The 22,369-nt window shown below is 41.2% G+C and overlaps 1 protein-coding gene across 2 annotated transcripts in view; it reads right to left on the reverse strand.

Moving 5' to 3' along the window:
• Window positions 1–22,369, reverse strand: part of ampd1 — a 131,635-nt gene that overhangs the window by 55,936 nt on the left and 53,330 nt on the right. For both annotated transcript variants that reach the window (XM_039749392.1, XM_039749391.1), the window contains 4 exons: window positions 21,255–21,384; window positions 16,636–16,830; window positions 9,058–9,189; window positions 329–492 (listed from right to left, as the gene is read on the reverse strand). In XM_039749392.1, the coding sequence (XP_039605326.1) occupies window positions 329–492; window positions 9,058–9,189; window positions 16,636–16,830; window positions 21,255–21,384 (621 nt within the window). The remainder of the gene's footprint in view (window positions 1–328; window positions 493–9,057; window positions 9,190–16,635; window positions 16,831–21,254; window positions 21,385–22,369) is intronic.

The following is a 22,369-nucleotide window of genomic DNA, read 5'->3' on the forward strand; positions in this document are numbered from 1 at the left end:
CTGTCGCAGCGCTCATTACAAAGCGCAAATTAATTATTAGGTTACCTCAGTTACCTTGTGCTATTGACCTCAGGAGAGAATAACATCTTTTAATTTCCTATTTTTCTCTCAGCGTCAAGTCTTTTGTTCCTGCCTTACACTCTGCTAGCTGGGTAAGCTCCAGCACCCCCCAAATTCATAGTCTGGATTAGGTGGGTTAGAAATGACACGGCAAACTTTACATTTATTAAAATAATTTACTTCAGAATTAGCTTTACTAGTCTTACACGAGTTAAAAATAAAAAGCCCACCCCACCAATACGATTCATTTCTCTTAAGGGAAACGTACTAAATTCTAGGGATCTGGATCATCCACTTCAGGTTTGGCGAGTGAACCCGGTGCTTGTTGAACCATCCGGAGAGCTTGGTCCACTCCTCAGTCGAGCGCCCATAGATGGAAAGTCGGGGTTCAGCGTATTGGTATTTTGCATCCTCCAGGTCAGAGGCCACTTCCTGTAATGAAAAGCAGAGGATGAATAAGGAGCTCCATTTCTATTTTTGGTTATTTGTTTCAATGGCATTCATCTGCCGGTAATCACCTGTCCGCTGCTTCACTTGTACAAAGTAGGAAAACAGACTGTTGGATTGTTGACCAAAAATCTTGGGAGCCCTAACAGGGAGCCTCTTTATTTTCAATCTTTCTTGTCAGCATTAAACAGGGTGGCCTGATTGGCATCCCGATATTCTGTGGGAGTCATTCATTCCTTTCTGTCACTCGACCACAAGTGCGATTTGCCACTCACTGATTCTTTGTTTGCATTTTGGTTCTGGTGGTCGCTTTTTCATGCCTTTTTGGTTTGCAGTCTCCAGCCTGTTTATCTCAACTACTCTTTGCCTTGTCCTTCTGATTATGACATTTCCCTTCATAACGAAAGAATTATTGGCTAGCCCAGGGGTCCTCAATCACGGTCCTGGAGAGCCGCAGTGGCTGCAGGTTTTTGCTCCAACCCAGTTGCTTAATAAAAAGCACTTCTGCTTCACTTTAGTGATTTTGAGCCCTTATTGCTTCATTTTGTCTTAAACAGCTATTTTAATTGCTCCTTATTATCAATAACATGCAAATGACAAGAGAGAGCAGCATTTCTCCATTTAGCTTATTTCCATTTACACCTGTGTGTGTATTTATCTGCACTACTGGGTTGAATTAAATACTTGGAAGAAAAATGAAGAGAAAAAAGTGAAGGACTGAGAATTACTCGTCCATTTTAGCCTTCAAATCATTTGCATGATAGAAAGGGAAAGAAAATCTAGGATATGAGAATGACCTGACATAGCAGAGTTCATTTAATTTCATAGCTTGTTAGTGCTTTATTGGCAAGAATTGCTTTCTAATTAAGCAACCGGGTCAGAACAAAAACCTGCAGCCACTGCGGCTCTCCAGGACTGGGATTGAGGACCCTAAATAATAAAAACCATCATTTAAAAACTGCAATTTGTGTTTACTTGTGTTATATTTGACTAATGGTTAAATGTGTTTGATGATCAGAAACATTTTGTGTGACAAACATTCAAAAGAATAAGAAATCAGGAAGGGGGCAAATAGTTTTTCACACCACTGTACATACATATATACAGTCCCGATCAAAAGTTTAAGACCACTTGAAAAATGGCAAAAAATCATATTTTTCATGGTTGGATCTTAACAAGGTTCCAAGTAGAGCTTCAACATGCAATAAGAAGAAATGGGAGTGAGGCAGAACATTTGTTGAGCATTCAATTAATTGAAAATAACGATTAAATTGAAATAGGCTGTTTTACAGCTGATCAAGATTTTAGGACCACATGCCTTTAAAAGGCCAAATCTGTGCAAAGATGTGGATTCATTGTCATTTTCTGTCAGGTAGTCACACGTTCTGATGGCAAAGGCAAAAAAACTCTCCTTTTTTGAACGTGGTTGTTGAACTGCATAAGCAGGGTCTCTGACAGCGCGCCATCGCTGCGGAGGTGGGACGCAGTAAGACAGTCATTTGTAATTTCTTAAATGATCCTGAGGGTTATGGAACAAAAAATTAAAGTGGAAGACCCAAAAAAATTTCACCAGCACTGAGCCGGAGAATCCAATTGGCTGTCCGTCAAGACACTGGACGATCCTCGAGCCAAATTAAGGCCGTTACTGGTGCTGACTGCAGCCCCATAACCATCAGACGGCATCTGAGACTGAAGGGCTTCAAAAACAAAAAACGTCTTCAAAGACCTCGTCTCCTTGAACGCCTTAAGAACTGCTCGTTTGGACTTTGAAAGAGAGCACCAAACATGGGACATTCAAAGGTGGAAGAAAGTTTTATTCTCTGATGAGAAAAAATTTAACCTTGATGGTCCTGATGGTTTCTAACGCTACTGGCATGACAAGCAGATCCCACCTGAAGTGGAACAATGGAGCTTCAGGAAGTGCAGGGGCGTCAAACGGCCGCTGGCTATGTCCAGATGTTGTAGAGAGCATTCCTCATGACTGAGGGCCCTCGTCTGGGTTTTTCAACAGGACAACGCTACAGTACACAATGCCCGCAGGACAAGGGACTTCTTCCAGGAGAATAACATCACTCTTTTGGCCCATCCTGCTTGTTCCCCTGATCGAAATCCAATTGAGAACCTTAGTGGATGGATGGCAAGGGAAGTTTACAAAAATGGACAACAGTTCCAGACAGTAGATGCTCTTCGTGCGGCCGTCTTCACCACTTGGAGAAATGTTCCCACTTACCTCATGGAAACGCTTGCATCAAGCATGCCGCAACAAATTTTTGAAGTGATCAACAACAACGGTGAAGCTACTCAGTACTGAGTTCATGTTTGGAAGTTTGATTTCTGTTTTGGGGGGGTTTACGGGTTTTTTTGGAGGTGTGGTCCTAAACTTTTGATCAGCTGTAAAACAGCCTGTTTCAGTTTAATCGTTGTTTTCATTAAATTGCATGCTCAAAAAATGTTTTGTCTCACTCCCATTTCTTCTTGTTGCATGTTGAAGCTCTACTTGGAACCTTGTTAAGATTCAACCATTAAAAATATGATTTTTTGCCATTTTTCAAGTGGTCTTAAACTTTTGATCGGGACTGTATATATATATATATATATATATATATATATATATATATACATACATATACACATATATATATATATACATATATATACACATATACATATATATATATACATACATATATATACACACATATACATATATATGTATATACATACATATATACATGTATATATATATTGTGAGAAAGGCGCTATATAGCGCCCGACCCGACACAGACTACACAGAGGCACTTGTTCACACTCAAAGGGCTTTTTATTTTTTTCTTCAGCTGTGTGACATGCCTTCCCCGTGCCACACAACCCAAACACAGTCCAAAGCACCAAATACACAAAAACCAAACACTTTCCTGCTCCACCACTCCTCCCAGGCAACCTCGTCCTCTTCCTCCCGATTCTGGCCTCGAGTGGAGGTGGCTGGCCCTTTTTATATCCCACCCAGAAGAGTTCCAATTTGGTTGACCAGCTGGTCCTAATTGCCCTTCCGGGTGGGGCTGAGAATTCAAGCAGCTAGGCTGCGAGGTCCCTACAGCCCCCCCTAGCGGCCACCCGAGCCCCGAACCAGGCTGCGGACTGCAGGTGGTTGGGGAATCACCGTCCGCCATGGAGGCTGCCACCAAGCGTCCCGGGGGAGGTACTGAAGTGTCCATGGTGGCTCCCCCGGAATATACACAACAGGGGCGTCCCGGCCGGGCATGGGACCCGGCTGTCCGTCACAATATATATATATACATATATAGATACATATATATACATATATAGATACATATATATACATATATAGATACATATATATACATATATATATATATATACACACATATATACACACATATATACACATATATATAGTAACCACAAGGTGGTGCCACTGAGCCCCAAACCTCACACACAGTATTACATATAACGAGTCCTGGTTCAGATAAAGGTATTTATTTGCCAACAGCATGTGTTCAGTAATTATCAGACAAAAGATCAATCTCACATACAATAAATAATCAATTGCTTCCCTCCTTCCTTTCTCCAAGTGGGTGTCACTCACTGCCTTCCAACACTGACTCCTTAAGGTAAGGCCATTGGCTTCTTTGACCATTTGACCATCCTGAATTTGACCCAGGAACTGTTACCTGTATCATGCACAAGCCGTCCAGTGCACTTCTGGGTCGTGTGGAAAGCAGGACAGTCTTCCTTCAACAGTTCCCTCTATTGGCACCTCAAGGGCCTTATATATAAATATACTTACTAGTACTTACATTAAATAGAACCAGTGACGGCTTACAATATTTATTTATTTAATTATACACATAAATAAAATTATTATTATTATTATTATTATTACCAGTAACGGCGTACTGCACGATAACGTGCAGTGAATACACTTGACTTGATCATTTCTAGTTCTCATCCTCTTTCTCTGTACGATCACCATTCGTTTGCTCAGAGGTTGATGCGCTTGCTGCTTCCTGAGCAGCTCTTCTTTTCTCCACCCTAGCGGCCCGCTGCTTCTCTTCTTCCGTCAGCATCTTTTCATGTTAAAAGTGATTAAGTCAGTGTTTGTGTTGCAATTAATTTTTCACTTAACCTGGCACTTAAGTCTTCAATCAGCCTCAAGAATGATTTAAGATATGAAGAAGTAGGGGAAGTGACAGTTAAGGTGGTAGGAAATGAGAACGGCACCCGTACGCATGCGCCACACGGTCGCCCTGCTGCGTGCTGCCAGGAGTTGATTCTATAATAAAATAAAAAGAGTAATAAAAATCATCACCCGATAGCGGATAATAGACGTCACGTAGTATATGTGTACCAAATTTCAGGTCAATAGGTCAAACGGTTTGAGAGCTACATGGGATTTAAAATCCTGGACAGACAAACGAACAGCCACGGTAGCGTATTATATAAAAAGATGACGTAATGTGGAATTAAACTCACAGATCACAGTGGCTACAGCTGATGGACTTAATGTTCATCCCGTTAAATATGACACACTTGGTACATCCAGCTGACTTAGAAGTCTCACAATTAACGCAGAGCCACTGATTCGGCCATCCCAGGACATAAATGTTGTGGATTTTAAGACGCCCCTGCGTACCGTTGGCGTTATGCTTGGGGTTGTTTTATTGGAAAACAAGATAATGACCCCAAACATACTGCTAAGGCAACAAACACAGTTTTTCAAAGCTCAAAAACTGAAAATCCTTGAATAGCCGAGCCAGTCACTCAATTTAAATCCAATTGAGCAGGCCTTCCATACACTGAAGAGAGAACTTAATGGGAGTAGCCCCCCGAAAAAAGCAGGAGCTCAAGATGGCTGCATTAGAGGCTTGGCAGAGCACCAGCAGAGAAGACCCTCATCACCTGGTGGTGTCTATGAATCGCAGACGTCAAGCAGTCACTGCATGTAAGGGATATGTGATAAATATGACGGCTTTAATGGACCTGCCATTGCTGGTGCCCTGAAATGGGGGGACCGCGTAGAAAAAGTGTTGTCATTTCTCTAATGGTGGGACCAAAATGTCTGCAAATCCCTTTAAACGAAAGTCTGCAGTGTGCACCTTAGTTGTGTCTGGATTGTTTGATTTGTAATTTTAAACTGCGGAGCAGAGAGGGAAATCGAGGACAAATGTGTCTTTGACCCAAACATCATGGAGGACACTGTTATGTAGAAGTTTAAACGAGACAAGTTTTTACTTTATGTCATCTGTCAATTGGTGATGTGCCCGGAGAAGACAGCAGGAGCTTTGCTACGTTTCTCGAACGTATTTTTTTTTTTTTTTCTCAGAATAATAGGAATAGTCAGCCAGAGAAGTTTATATTGTCTTCATTGTGTGCCTGATTAATCAAAATTAAGGGAATGAAGGAAAAATTATGCACGGTCACCCTTCAAAGCAAGGACTGTCACTTTAGAAACTCCATTTTGTGAACAGCTATTAGCGAGATATATTTGTGAAAGCTAGGGAGGCTGCGTCATTTTTATATAAATGTAGGTACCCTTTGAGTTCTTTTAAAACTAGGATTATATGTCAATAAATAAACAGACATATGACCACATACAGCAATCTGGCACCCTTCATGCCATTACACGTCCCACTACGACGACTCCCGACAGTAAATTCTTTGAACGTCTGTTTTGTTCTTGCCATTTATTAGCTTTTACCAGCAGATTGTATCACTGCAATAAACCCGTCTTTGAAGTTTTCTATTTTTCCACGGCTGAGACATAATAAATCCGACTCCTGACTCCCATTGTTTAAAGGAAAGGCACAAACAGGAGAGTTTTGATGAGAATTCCTGTTTATGACCAACAAGAACCCCCTCCCCTTTTTTTTATTGTAAAGCTGTTTACTTTATAAATGTATTTCAGCTGTCAAGAACTTTTTCTGAACATGTGTTTTAGTTTTCTAAGGGTTTCCGAACAGAAAATGGACTTTTCTGAATATTTTTACTTTATACTTTAGAAGGGTGGCACGGTGGCGCAGTAGAAGAGCTGCTGCCTCACAGTAAAGAGACGAGGGATTGCGTCCCGGGTCCTCCCTGCGTGGAGTCTGCAAGGTCTTTCCGTGTTTCCTCCACGTACTCAGGTTTCCTTCCACATGCAGGTTAAGTGAATTGGTGATCCTAAATTGGCCATAGATCAATATGCAGACAAAGATGATCTGCTGTGGCAACCTCTAACGGGAGCAGCCGAAAGGAGAAGAAGTCTGTAGTGTGTATGTGTGTGTGTGTGTGCGTGCGTTCACCCTGCCCTATCCACAGTTTGGTCCTGCCTTGCACCTTATGCTACCTGGGATAGGTTCCAGTAGACCCCCTGTTCAGGACTAAGAGAGGAGAGACAGGTTGGGGTGCAAGCGCTAATAGCACGTTGCTGCACCCACCACATGAAGTAACCACCTGGACTGGGACCCGAGTGCAGCGGGTGACACCTCAGCACTACACTGGGACAGTGAGAGGTTTTTGATGGTGGCTGGAGTGCCAGTCTCGTCACCAACCCCCAAGTTTTCTCTGTAGGTTGGAGAACCTGCTTGCAGGGCTGGATGGAGATGAACGTCATACCCAGGACTAAGCAAGTTGGAAAATGACAGAATGAATGACTACTGTTAGAGAATCGCAAATGCGAATTTTTATTAAAGCTCGATTGTCGCAGTTTCTACGAGTCCAGTACTGTGGCTCCTCTGCTATGATGCCGTGTTCTGTTGCTAGGGGCGTGGTCCTGGAAGTTGTGTCACGTGACTGCACTGCATGTGAAGTTGAGGTCACATGATGAAACTTCTTTTCCTTTTCAGTTTAAGCAAAAAGAGATTAAGAGGAGACCTGACTGAAGTGTTTAAAATGATGACGTGAATTAGTGCAGTGGATCGAGATGCTGACTTTAAAATGAGTTCATCAAGAACACGGGGACACAGCTGGAAACTTGTTAAGGGGAAATTTCGCTCAAATATTGGGAAGTTTTTCTTCACGCATTAAGTAAGTGTGCCACTAGATGGCACTATACCAGCACTTAACCTGGCACAGACAGGCACACTTACACAAGTTCGCGCTTTTTCTTTTCTTCTTTTCCAATTCAGCACAGCACACAGGGCACAAATCACCACAATGATGATTCAGTCCTTTTACTTTCCTTTACTTTGTTTGTTTGCTTCTTTCTCTTTCTTTCTTTCTTGAGCCACCTTTACTCCTCTCTCGCAAGCTCCATCCTCTGCCACCCGACTCCGGCTCCCTGAATGGAGTGAGGCGGCCCCTTTTATAGTGATCCCTGATGTGCTCCAGGTGCTCCCTGATGGCCTTCCTGCAGCACTTCTGGTGGGGTGGAAGTGCTGCTTACCATGGCTTCTGAACATCTGAGTCCCCACAAGGTTGAGCTTCCAAGCTCTGTTCCCATGGCCCCAACGCCCACCAGGGTGACTGCCTTCTTGTGTTCTAGGGGAGGTACTGCTCCTCTCCCGGTCCTTCTATCCTCCGGGCGTCCTGACTGGGCATGAGCCTCAGACCGTCCGCCACATAAGTGACCAAGTAGAGTGGTAGACAGTGAGACTGTCTAGCCACCCTACCATAAATTCCGGATTGATGGAGCATTGCTGAGATGGTCAACCCTGTGACAGGTTCTCTCATCTCAGCAGATGACTTCTGAAGCTCTGTTAGAGTGACCCCCTGACCAGACCCTTCTTGTCCCATTATTCAGTCACATTACCTGCATTGTGAGGGAGCGTCAGTTACAGCACTACGGCCATGTGACGCGATTCCCATGAGGGTGATCCAGCTTGCAGAATTCTCATTGTTGAGGACCCGAATGGCTGGACCAGGCCAAGGGGACACCCACGTAACACCTGGCTGCGGCAGAGAGATGCTAAATTCTGGAGGGTGGGACTGGACCGTGTGTCTGCCTGGGGGGGTTGCCAACCAGAATCCTGAGCTTTGTCGTCATGTGCTGGGTGCAGCAACAAGCTGTACCAGTGTATGATCTCCAACCTGACTTGACCTGATTTACCAATCAAATCTTTCCCAGATGACTGTTTGTTTTTTTTAATTCGCCCCAATAATCCATACATTTAATCTAAAGACAGTTATAGAATTCTCTACTAATAAAATGTAAAGTTAAATCAGAATGTCTGCTCTGGAATTAAATGTATTTGAAGAAAACACTGCCAATATATGACTTTGTTTCTTGCTGCCCTCTGCTGGTGACTTCAAAGCATAACATTGTCCCAAAATTCATGACTAGCAATAGCTGAGTTATTAATATACAGACATAAAGATGAAGTAAAAAAAAAAATATCAAAAACTCCTACAGCATAACATGGGGGAAGAGACTGGATAACCTATTGGTCAAGTTAAGTCAAGTTTATTGTCCTGTGTATAAATGATGATGAAACTCTTACTTGCATGTCTCCTCGGAACAACGCAATACAAAAAAATAAATACAACTGAATAATTAAATAAACTGTGTACATAGCATGCAACATAGGGAACAGGTGGTACATTTTCTCTCACCTTGATTATAGTTGCAAAGTACTCTCCATCAAGGAAGTTGTCTGTTTTTAAGTAGAGATCACGTAGTTCACTGGCACCCACGGGGTTGTATTTGGAATTGAACTTATCAAATCTCTGAAAGGTCTGCCTGCCCTGTAGAAACCAAAAGGAATGCGATTATAGCACATCAGGATACTGAGTACGATTACGCTTGGTGCTTAAGACACACTTTTTACATTCAATGTAACAATCAAAGAAATCAGTGAGCATACATGTCCACCCCAGGATGCTTACTTAGCAGGGTCATATATCTCTGTATTATGAAAGAAAATCTTCAGATGAGACAAGACTATTGCGGAGGGATTTTTTCAAGTTGGTAAAGGGGGTCCCACCCTCCTCTCAATCATTTCCGGTTACCGGCCCACGCCCACCGTCCTATCACCTCTCATTCGTGTGAATGCTTTTGTCAGACACGGTTCTTGTGCTCTCAGCTCTTATAAATTTTTATGTTTTCCTCGCTTTAAGTTCCCAATAAAAGAAGACTTATTATGTCCAAATGTTATTGAAGAATTTCATCCCAAAGGGTTATCAACAGAAGAAATGAGTAGACGGGCAATCCTAGTACCGAGAAACAATGAAGTCAAACAAATTAACGTGAAACTGTCGATCGGTTACACAGCAAATTGGTTAAATGTGTATCAGTAGACTAGGCTGAAACAGTTGGTGGTGATGGTGCAGAAGAGGACAACATCAACTTACAATATCGTGAAGAATATCTACAACCGTTAACACTGTCCGGTCTCCCACCGTACGAAATACTGTTGAAAGAAGGACGTATCGTAATGTTACTGTGTAATTTATGTCTGAGTGATGGGCTATGCAATAGGACAAGACTAGTTGTATTGAAAATTGGTCGAACAATTCTAACATTAACAGGCGACAAGAAAGGTAATGTAGTACATCTTCAGGGATAACATGAGACACCAAAGGAGATCTTGATATACCATTCATATTACAAAGTAAAACATTTACAGTTTCCCGTTAGAATAATTGTTGCTATGACAGTTAACAAATCACAGGGACAAACATTCGAAAAAGTCGGTTTATTTATTAGAGAGAAAGAAATGATATTGACTCAGGGGCAGTTATACGTTGCTTTGTCACGATGTAACACCAAACACAGAATCAAAATTAAATGCGATATTGAAGAAAAGTAAATTCCAAATATTGTTTTTACTAAAGTTTTACAGTAAAAGGGTAAGTTTAAAAATATCTGCGTGATAATTTCAAAGGCAAACAGAACAAAAACGTATAACGCAACGACTACCTCTAACACAACATGAGACATAATTTTCTTTCATTTCATTACGTTTTAATATTTTTTACTATGGTTAATTACTCGCTGCAAAATAGTTTAGTTCTAGTATGCATATCTAACAATTCCCATGAAAATAACAGTCTGTTTAAATTGTTCATCTGCTTCTTCATAAGCGAACGGCAGAGCAGTGGGCAGAGCCCCCTAGTATTTTATATAAAGCAGACTGTAACAATCTTGCGGTCTTCCATCCTTCCATTATCCAACCCGCTATATCCTAACTACAGGGTCACGGGGGTCTGCTGGAGCCAATCCCAGCCAGCACAGGGCACAAGGCAGGAAATAAAACCCGGGCAGGGTGCCAGCCCAACGCAGGGAGCGCACACACACACACCCACTAGGGACAATTTAGAATTGCCAATGCACCTAACCTGCATGTCGTTGTATATATATATATATATATATATATATATATATCTCAGTTGACACTTAGTAACCACAAGGGGGTGCCAGAGAGCCCCATACAGAGCAACACAGTCCACAATATAAGATTATAAATATTATAATGAAGAGTTTTTATTCCACAAAGCACCTTCCAATGAACACTTCTCCAACAATTAACCTCAATCTTATATATAAAGCAGACTGTAACAATCCTGCTGTCTTGTATGTATGTTATCATCTGATTGATGCTTGGAACGTTTCTGGTGTGCTCCATAAAAGCAATCGACAGTTTTATCATGAAAAATCCATTATATTATTTGTTTATCGTTTAATATTTGTTTTTGTTAACTATATTTTCATCTTGCATTATTCTTATTGTAACAATGTTGTAGTCGTATTAGAATTAAATCAACCTAATAATAATATTCATTTAATTGGCTTTTTTTTTCCGTCATCAAAAATTCTGCATGTAAAAACTTATTACTACACCATAAAATGAAAATTCATCTGTCAAGTTGTGTTTTTTAATTATATTTTTTTATAATCCAGTTGATGCTTGTAATGTTTCTGGTGAGCTCCGTAAAAGCAACCGACAATTTTTTTAATGAAAAATCCATAGTATTATTTGTTTGTCATTTAATATTTGTTTTTGTTAAGTATATTTTCATCTTGCATTATTCTTATTGTAACAATGTTGTAGTCGTAATAGAATTAAATCAACCTAATAATAATATTCATTTAATTGACATTTTTTTTTACATCGTCAAAAACTCTGCATGTAAAAAATTATTACTACACCACAAAACAAAATTTAATCTGTCAAGTTGTGTTTTTTTAATTATATTTTTCTCAAACAATTTTAAAAAACCCTTTATTTTTCTCCCGGGTAACACCATGTGTTTCAGCTAGTTACATATATACCAGAATAGCACCCAAATAATTAATGTGCTTCCAATGCTTTGATTATGGTGTGTTTGGAGATAGAGTGATAGAATGGCACTCTTAAAATTATACAGATATTATATAATTAGCTATTAAATAATTAGAAGACTCTAGACGAGAACAGGCCATTCAGCCCAACAAAACTCACCAGTCTTATCCACTTAATTCCTCTAAAATAATATCAAATCAAGTTTTGAAGGTCCCTAAAGTCTTTCTGTCTACCACTCTACTTGATCGCTTAGTCCAAGTGTCTATCGTTCTTTGTGTAAGTTAAAACTTCCTAAGGTTTGTGTGAAATTTATCCTTAACAAGTTTCCAACAGTATCCCCTTGTTCTTGATGAACTCATTTTAAAGTCACCGTCTTGATCCACTGGACTAATTCACGCTATAATTTTAAACCCTTCAGTCAGGTCTCCTCTTAATCTCCTTCTGCTTAAACTAAAAAGGCTCAGCTCTCTTAATCTTTCCTCATAACTCATCCCCTGTAGTCCTCTAATCAGCCCAGTCACTCTTCTCTGGACCTTTTCTAGTGCTGTTATGTCCTTTTTGTAGCCTGGAGACCCAAACTGGACCCAGTACTCCAGATGAGGCCTCACCAGTGTGTTATAAAGACTGAGCAGAACCTCCTGTGACTTGTACTCCACACATCAAGGCGCTATATAACCTGACATTCTGTGAGCCTTCTTAATGGCTTCTCAACACTGTCTGGCAGTTGATAGCTTAGAGTCCACTATGACTCCTAAATCCTTCTCATAAGGCATACTCTCGATTTTCCAACTGCCCATTTTGTTTTTAGACTTCGCATTTTTACATCCTACATGTAATTCTTTGCATTTACTGACATTAAATTTCATCTGCCACAGATCTGCCCAAGCCTGCCTGCTCTCCAAATCCCTCTGTGATGATTGAATGAATTTGAGAATATCTGCCAATCCACCTATCTTGGTATCATCTGTAAACGTAACCAGCTTGTTCTTTATATTCCTATCCAAATCATGTATTTATATTAAAAATAGCAGCAACCCCAGCACTGACCTCTGCTGGTCACCACTCTTAATGTCAGCCAATTCTGATTTGGTTCCTCGCACCCTCATCTCCCTCTGCTTCCTGTGTCTGAGCCAATTCGGCATCTACACACCATACCATGAACTGCCATTTCTTTTAGTTTGATGCCCACCCACTCAAGTGGCACCTCATCAAATGCTTTCTGAAAGCCACAACAAATAATATCATATGCAGCGCTCTGGTCACATCCTTTTGTTTCTTTCTCATTGAATTCCAGCATGTTCATAAAACAGGAGCTCCCTTTCCTGAATCCATGCTGACTGTTCACATTGTTCATTAAAACTCCTGTCCTTGCCAGGTGTTGCTCAATCTTTCCCTTAATAATTCCTTCCATTAATATTCCTGTGATGCACATTAAGCTTACTTATAGTTGCTTGGATCTGCCTGGTCACCCTTTTTTTTTCACAATGGGACAATATTTGCCATTTTCCGGTCCTTTGGAATTTCCCTAGTGACTTATTAAAAATATGCGTCAAGGGTTTACATACTGTATGTACTCACTAACCTCCTTAAGAACTTAAATATTATCTGGTCCTGGAGATTTGTTTGATTTCAGCCTCTTTAATCTGAGTAGCACTTCTCCCTCTACAATTTCCAAATCACTCAGCACTTCCTTAGTAGTCCCTGTTATTGGTGGGAGGTTATCAACTTCCTCACATGTGAAGACCTCAAAATAATGCGAGTTTAGAGTGTCCGCTATTTCAATGTCTGTATTGTTTTAATTTCCTTTACTATTCCTGTGTGACTGTTCTTTTACTACTAAAATACTGAAAGAATCTCTTTGGGTCGTCTTTTGCCTTATCTGCTATGTTTCTGTCTAACTGCCTTTTGGCTTCCTAATATCCTTCTTAATGGTTGCCCTCATACACCTCACGATTCACACTGCACTTATTAACCTTATACGCCTTATTCATCTGTTTTTTTCCTTTACAGCTTCTTTATCAACTCTTTATTAAAACTCTTGTTTTAAGTTTCCTACAAATTCAAAATTTAGGTCCTATATTATATGTTATATATTTTTAAACCTGTTCCACTGCTCCTCGACTGTCTCCACACTTACAAGCTTCTCCCAGTCCATCCTCTTTAGACTTGCCATATCTGCTCAAAATTTGCCCTACCAAAGTTGAACTTAACAGATTTAGTCTTTACATCTGCACTCTGAGAATTGTAAGTGCACTACTTACTGCTGATACTATCCGCTGTGGCATTGCTTAAACTGGCTATGAACTTCCTACTGTTAAACAGGGCATTGTCTTGGAATCTTTTGATCTTGTCTCACTTTCACAGTTAAAAAGAACGATTGACACCCTTAAACCAGCTCCCAGCCCTCTCGATATTGTACCACCACACCTCGTAGTGGAAGCCTTTGATGTTTTGGGTCCATCTTTACTATCCATTATCAATGGTTCTATTAGTGCGGGTGTTGTGCCCTCATTTTTTAAACAGGCTGCGGTGCGTCCCTGTCTAAAAAAGGCAGAATTAGATCCTGGAGTTTTAACCAATTTTCGCCCGATCTCCCAACTGCCATTTTTGGCTAAAATTTTAGAAAGAATTATTTATAATCAATTGGTCGATCACCGTAAATCCAGTAATTTATTTGAGATCTACCAATCTGGCTTCAGGTGTTTTCATGGTGTTGAGACGAACCTCCTGAAAGTATTCAATGACATCTCTCTTATCACCGACTCAGGTGGCGCTGCAGTCCTTGTCCTCCTTCACCTGTCCGCTGCATTTGACACTATGGACCATGAGATATTGCTGATGCGGCTTGAACATCTTGTTGGGCTTAAAGGGGCTGCTCTTAACTGGTTCAGGTCATATCTAACTGGTAGACACTTTTCAGTGACTTTAAATTCCTCTTTTTCGCCTACTGCTCCTCTTAAATGTGGTGTTCCTCAGGGATCCATTTTGGGTCCTGTTTTATTCTCTATATACCTTCACCCTATGGGAGCTTTTTTAAGGAAATTTAACATTTCTTTTCACTGCTATGCTGTTGATACTCAGGTTTATATTCCTGTCTGCAACTATGCAATAAATCAACTCCACAACTGTCTTTCTGAACTAAGATCCTGGATGGCTAGTAATTGTCTTGATCTGAATCAAAATAAAATGGAGGTGCTTATAGTGGGTCCATCAGCTAAAGCCCAAATTGGTCTTGGACTTCTCAGCTCTTTCTCTGTCTTTTGCAAACCTCAAGTCCACAATCTTGGTGTTATCTTTGACAGTAACCTCTCTCTTGAGAAACAAGTTCATTCTGTAGTCAAGAGTTGCTTTTTCCAGCTTCGTCTATTTGGTAAGATCAAGCCTTTTTTATCTCCTAGGGATCTTCAGAAAGCTACTCACGCTTTTATCTTTTCTCGCCTTGATTACTGCAACTCGCTGTATATTGGGATTAGCAAATCCCTGACACGCAGGTTACAGTTGGTCCAGAATGCTGCTGCTCACTTTCTGGTTGGGGCAAAAAAGTCTGAATGTGTTTCTCCAATATTACCTTCTTTACACTGGCTGCCTGTCAGTTTTCAAATTGATTTTAAAATCTTGTTGCTAGTTTTTAAATCTTTACATGGGCTCACTCCTCCCTATTTATCTGCATTGTGTGCTTTACACCAGCCATCCAGAGTGCTTAGATCTTCTGGTCAGTTGTCTCTTGTTGTCCCTAAGGGGGACAGACAGGGCTTTAACAGCTGCTGCTCCTCGACTCTTTACCTCGTCACATAAAGGAGTCGTCTACAATTCAAAACGAGATTAAACACTCATTTCTATTCACTTGCATTTCCATGACCTTCAGTAATACTGATGGTTTCCTCATTGTGATTATGTAACACTACATCTATTTATTTTTTATTTTATGTTCATTTATTTTATTGCTATTTATGTTAATTGTATGTTGTCTCTTATTCTATTACTGTAAAGCACTTTGGCCAGAGCATTCCTATGTCGTTTTAAATGTGCTATATAAATAAATTGACATTGACATTATTGTGTATCACTTGACGGAGGCTAATGAAGGTTCAACAGCTGAATTACTGGGCCTCTAATCTTTTTATTTTATCATTGCACTGCCTCAAGAGAGTCAGCTGAACAAGAACCACTTGAGATGGCACAGCCTAAGGTACGTGCAAAGTTTCTTAACCAGAAAATGAACCTGAATTTTTATCAAAACCCAATACGCTAATCAACAGATCAAAGTGTTAATACAGAGAAAAAAGTCTGAGAACATCAAGTATCCTAAACTACCTAAAGAATCGCACACTAAAGTCACAGAATAATAATGTATAATGTGGAAACGCACATGTCGACCTTTATATGACGGCACCGCAACCAGAACTCCAAATGGCAGCAACCATGAGTAATGAAACATGATGAATAGTGTCACACACACGTGCAAGTAGGAGGCAGCTAAAGGGCTTACATAATTGTAATAAAATATCCAACCAGGGGGCGGCGGGGTGCACTGACTGTCTATTTCAGTTCACTGCAGACCTTTTCTGGGAAATCCTGCAAGGTTCTGGCACCTCCAAAGACAAGATTTCTGTTTCCACCCCCTTTGTTGATGTCACTTCCAGTCCAGACGATGTCACTTCTGGTCCCGGGCCCTTTGAGGACGTCACTTCCTATACGGGCCTTTAAAGCCGCCATCTTTGCCACATGTAATCAGTTCTGTTTTGGTCTTGTGAATATTATATGGGTGGCTGCCCCAAACCTTTTTTATGATGTCTGGACTCAATTATTATCACAATAGCTACTAATAATAATCATGTGAAAAGAAATCTAAAATAATACACAAGGGCAAAATATGATTCAGGAATAAGAATCCTGAGAGTATCCTTACAGCATGGACATCCAGGGAGTCGACGGTCAGGTCGTAGGGATGCAGTTTCAGAGAATCAAAGACATCCTTGAGAGTCAACTTTTTACCCTTCACCTCCTGCACAACCCTCTCTGCATCCACGCGGTAGGACTTCTTGATGAAGCGGAGCAGGTGCTTCTGGTTCATGCAGGCGGCGGCATGGATGTGAGTGTCCACCTGGGGAAAATGCAAACCAGTAAAAAGGCTGTTAAGAACGTACAGCACATTTTACATTTATTTAGAGGACAATGGTGGGCTGGAGTGGAATAGCTTCCATTTTTGAACTATAGGCTGTTTTTATTATATTTGAATTATTTTGCTGAAATGAACCAGAATGAACTGAATTTACAGGACTTTAATTATAGGCATTGCAAGCATCCTTTCTCGTACGTTCTTCCTATACGGTACCAGTAATCATTCAGGGGCAACTCGGCGAAAAGACAACTCGGCAAAAGACAATTTGGCGAAAGACAACCTGGCAAAAAGACAAGTCGGCGAAAGACATTTTGACGAAGAAACAACTTGGCGATATACAACTCACCGACATCCTTTACCAGTTAGGTAATAGTTAGGTTCAAAGAGATTTTTAAATTATATTTAAATTACAACGCAATTTAAAATGTTGAAAATAAATTATATAATTGACAAGCGAATTTTATTCTGCAGATGGAACAAACTCTATCTTACATTATCTTCTGCAGCCAAAATTGCTAATGCTTTAAATAAATTGTATTGATTGTAAGCGTATGATACCGATATTTAGAATACAAAAGGTGACCTGTGAGTACGGCTTAAGGAATATCTTTACTCATAAAGTATTAAGACTCTCATAAAGTAGGTGATTTTGTGGATTTTCCGACATCCTACGTTGTCATTTAACCACTTTAACCCTAACTATTACCTAACCGTTAAAAGGATGTCACCAAATTGTCTTTTCGCCGAGTTGACTTTCACCCAGTTGCCACTGAACCACCAGTAATTTATGTATCTGGTTAGTCCCGGTTTCTTTTTCAGTTTGTTTATGACCAGAAATGGTAAATAAGCACAGATGCCACAGAACCTATTTAAATTCATTTATAACCTGGGATTGGATGAATGCCGTAAAACTAGGAATTACAGAATTAGTTTACAGCTTGAGAAAGGAAGGAGTGTGGCGGTACTTAAAAGATCAAACACTTTGATCAGAGACATTTGTCATCAGGACAAGATAACCAATCAAATACGTGCAATGGCTCATGTCCCGACACCCCACATGATCATTTTAGTGTAAATATGGCTTGTCCGAGGGACCAAATGTGGAAATGACAGAGGAAGCGATGTCAGAGATCGAGTGATCAAGCCCTACACATTCATACTTTGTCAAGAACCCATTTGCTGCAATAACAGCCTTCAGTCTTTTGGGGTAAGTGTGTCCCAGTTTTGCACATTGTTCAGGAGGGATTCTTACTCATTCTTCTTGGGAGAATTTATGAAGACCCTCTAGGTTGGTGGGATGGCGCCTCTGGACAGCAGTTTTCAAATAGTGCCACAGATTCTCAACAAGAGTTTAGATCAGGGTTTTGACTCGGCCATTCCAAAACATTTACCTGTCCGGTTTTGAGCCATTCCAGTGTTGCTATGGCGTCATGCTTAGTGTTATTGTCATGTTGAAAGATGAATCTTCTCCTGAGCAAACTGCAACAAGTTCTCCTGCAATATTGTGTGGCATTTGTGTCCATCCATTGTCTCTTCAACTCTGACAAGATTCCTAGTCCCAGCAGATCCCCATAGCGTGATGCTGCCACCACCATATTTCACTGTAGGTACGGTGTTTCTTGAGGCCTGGGCAGTGCTTGTTTTACACCTCACATACTATGCATCTTTGAAGTCTGGCCAGAAGGTTCTATTTTAGTCTCATCTGACCATCAAACCTTCTCCCACATCTTAATCTGGGTCTTTCTCATGCTTTGCAGCAAATGCCATACCTGATTTAATGTGGACCTTCTTAAGGAATGGCTTCTTTCTTGCTCCCCTCCCGTAGAGGCCTGTCTTATGGAGAGCTCTTGAAATTGTGGACCCCTGCACCTTCACTCCAGTTTCAGCCAAAGAGCATTGGAGTTTTCTGAGAGTGACGGTTGGATTTTTAGTTGACGTCCTGCTCTGATGTTCAGCCTTGTGGGCCGATCTATTCTAGTAAATCTGGGTGCTGTGATGAATCTTCTGCTTTCTGATGATGGATCCAGCAGTGCTTAACGGAACATTCAAACTCTTTGATATTGTTTGTAGCCATTTCCTGCCTTGTCCATTTCAATAATTTTCTTTCTCACATCAGCAGAATGCTTCTTTGTCTTCATTTTTGAAGTGACTGTCCAACAAAGATTAGGACCCTTACAAAGGGGGCTTTTAATATCAGAGCAATACAAAGGGCTCACAAGTAGGACCTCATTCTGTTTAATTATGAGTGTCACCTTTGTGTCGTTTGTGATTCATTTGTCATTTGTGTAAAGCTGGAGCTGCCAAAGCACAGAGGCTTACATACTTAATGCAAACACAAACTTTGGAGTTTTTCAAATTCAGGTAAACATCTGCAGAAAATGGTTTATTGTGACTTTAGAAATGTATTCTTACAGCATAAGAGATCACAATAGAAATATTGAATGGATAAATGTGTGTGCAAATATTTTATCACGAAGAAAATTAAAATGACTTTCAATGGGATTGAATACTTTTACACACCACTGTACAGTGCATCCGGAAAGTATTCACAGCGCATCACTTTTTCCACATTTTCTTATGTTACAGCCTTATTCCAAAATGGATTAAATTCATTTTTTTCCTCAGAATTCTGCACAAAACACCCCATAATGACAATGTGAAAAAAAGTTTACTTGAGGTTTTTGCAAATTTATTAAAAATAAAAAAATTGAGAACTCACATGTACATAAGTATTCACAGCCTTTGCCATGCAGCTCCAAATTGAGCTCAGATGCATCCTGTTTCCCCTGATCATCCTTGAGATGTTTCTGCAGCTTCATTGGAGTCCACCTGTGGTCAATTCAGTGGATTGGACCTGATTTGGAAAGGCACACACCTGTCTATAGAAGGTCCCACAGTTGACAGTTCATGTCAGAGCACAAACCAAGCATGAAGTCAAAGGAATTGTCTGTAGACCTCCGAGACAGGATTGTCTCGAGGCACAAATCTGGGGAAGGTTACAGAAAACTTTCTGCTGCTTTGAAGGTCCCAATGAGCACAGTGGCCGCCATCATCCGTAAGTGGAAGAAGTTCGAAACCACCAGGACTCTTCCTAGAGCTGGCCGGCCATCTAAACTGAGCAATTGGGGAGAAGGGCCTTAGTCAGGGAGGTGACCAAGAACCCGATGGTCACTCTGTCAGAGCTCCAGAGGTCCTCTGTGGAGAGAGGAGAACCTTCCAGAAGGACAACCATCTCTGCAGCAATCCACCAATCAGGCCTGTATAGTAGAGTGGCCAGACGGAAGCCACTCCTTAGTAAAAGGCACATGGCAGCCCGCCTGGAGTTTGCCAAAAGACACCTGAAGGACTCTCAGACCATGAGAAACAAAATTCTCTGGTCTGATGAGACAAAGATTGAACTCTTTGGTGTGAATGTCAGGCATCACGTTAGGAGGAAACCAGGCACCGCTCATCACCAGGCCAATACCATCCCTACAGTGAAGCATGATGGTGGCAGCATCATGATATGGGGGCAGGAACTGGGAGACTAGTCAGGATGAAGGGAAAGATGACTGCAGCAATGTACAGAGACATCTTGGATGAAAACCTGCTCCAGAGCGCTCTTGACCTCAGACTGAGGCAACGGTTCATCTTTCAGCAGGACAACGACCCTAAGCACACAGCCAAGATATCAAAGGAGTGGCTTCAGGACACCTCTGTGAATGTCCTTGAGTGGTCCAGCCAGAGCCCAGACTTGAATCTGATTGAACATCTCTAGAGAGATCTTAAAATGGCTGTGCACCGACGCTTCTCATCCAACCTGATGGAGCTTGAGAGGTGCTGCAAAGAGGAATGGGCGAAACTGGCCAAGGATAGGTGTGCCAACCTTGTGGCATCATATTCAGAAAGACTTGAGGCTGTAATTGCTGCCAAAGGTGCATCGACAAAATATTGAGCAAAGGCTGTGAATACTTCTGTACATGGGATTTCTCAGTTTTTTATTTTTAATAAATTTGCAAAAACCTCAAGTAAACTTTCACAATGTCATTATGGGGTGTTGTGTGTAGAATTCTGAGGGAAAAAATGAGCTTAATCCATTTTGGAATAAGGCTGTAACATAACAAAATGTGGAAAAAGTGATGCGCTGAGAATACTTTCTGGATGCACTGTAAATCAAGTATTTTTTTTTTAAAGAAAAGGTCCTAAATTGTGTCTGATGCACTTTGAGATAGGGACTTTGCTCAGCATGCCGGAGATGTCTGATAAAACATAGCTTTACTTCCGCCAGGTCTGCTGAGCCATTAGTCCTCGGCTATCACTCACTCGTGTGTGTATTGGTCGTTCTTAAAAGGTCAGGATTTTTATTTATGGTGTCAACACTTTCATTGCGACTGACTTTTCCCCAGATATTAATGCCGTGGCCGTACCTTCCTACAGTTGTAGAAGTCCCTGTGTGGGTTGTTCTTGAGCTCCTTCAGCTCTTCCATTTCATTGAGCATCTCATGGACATTAAACTTAGAGGAGAGGAACTTCAGCCTTCGGTGAGTGTAGGTTTTGCTGGAAAGAAAAAAAAAACATTGAATCTGTGAGAGACGGCATGTGTTCTGCCACAACAGAAAAAGACAGGCAGATGTGAAAGAGACGAGAAGACGAGAGCTCGTGTTAGGGAATCCATCATACGGGAGCCCGGGATTCCCGGACATTTTGAAACTGCTGTAATTCTCAGGAAACCGGGAACGGCCAAGCTCGCATGTATAGCGTGTAAAAGTGTAAAAATCGATCAAGAAATAACAGAGTTATAGTTGAAAATAATTAAGTGGCACGGTTTTTTGGCCCATGGCGTAGTGTGTTGCCGATTAATTCAGTCAACAACAGACCGGCAGCAGCAGTCAGTCTCCCGGCTCCCACTAAGACTGAGAGGAGTCTGCACTCTGCAGCTCACGAATGCCCGGACGGGGCAGACTTCATTGACGTCTGTCAGACAACAGCTTTGAACAGCAACTTGAAATTGCAATGCGTCAGTCTGTTGCATCCGCATTATCTGTGCCAAGGAACTTGCCATCACAGAATGATGACAAGAAACTGGATGCATCAGTAAAAGCTGAAATGGCGGTGTGTCAGAGCAACGGCAAGCGCGGGCGTTGTTTAGAACAAGTGCATCAGTATCTGATGACTGTGTCACCTACTTCAGTAGAGGCAGAGCGTGCTTTCAGAGCAGCTGGCGTACTCTACATGAAGGTTCGCTCTGGCCTGGATGAGCCCACACTCGACACATCGTGCTTTCTACGCTCTTATTACCGCAACTAACTAGATACATGTACTTATATGACAGCATGAACTGCTTGTAGATAAGGTTAGTCGTTTAATGGTGTCAACATATTGCAGTAGTTTTATTAAAAATAAGTGTCGCTCGTTCTAAAACCGTTCACATGTGAGATGCCCGTGCACTGTGTTATCCCAGGGAAGCCCGGGATTCCCGGGAATGACATGTGGGATTCCCTAGCTCGTATGTTTGCCTAGCCAGGTTTGTAACCTTTTATCA

The sequence above is a fragment of the Polypterus senegalus genome, chromosome 3 (assembly GCF_016835505.1).
Source record: "Polypterus senegalus isolate Bchr_013 chromosome 3, ASM1683550v1, whole genome shotgun sequence".
NCBI classification, from domain to species: Eukaryota; Metazoa; Chordata; class Cladistia; order Polypteriformes; family Polypteridae; genus Polypterus; species Polypterus senegalus.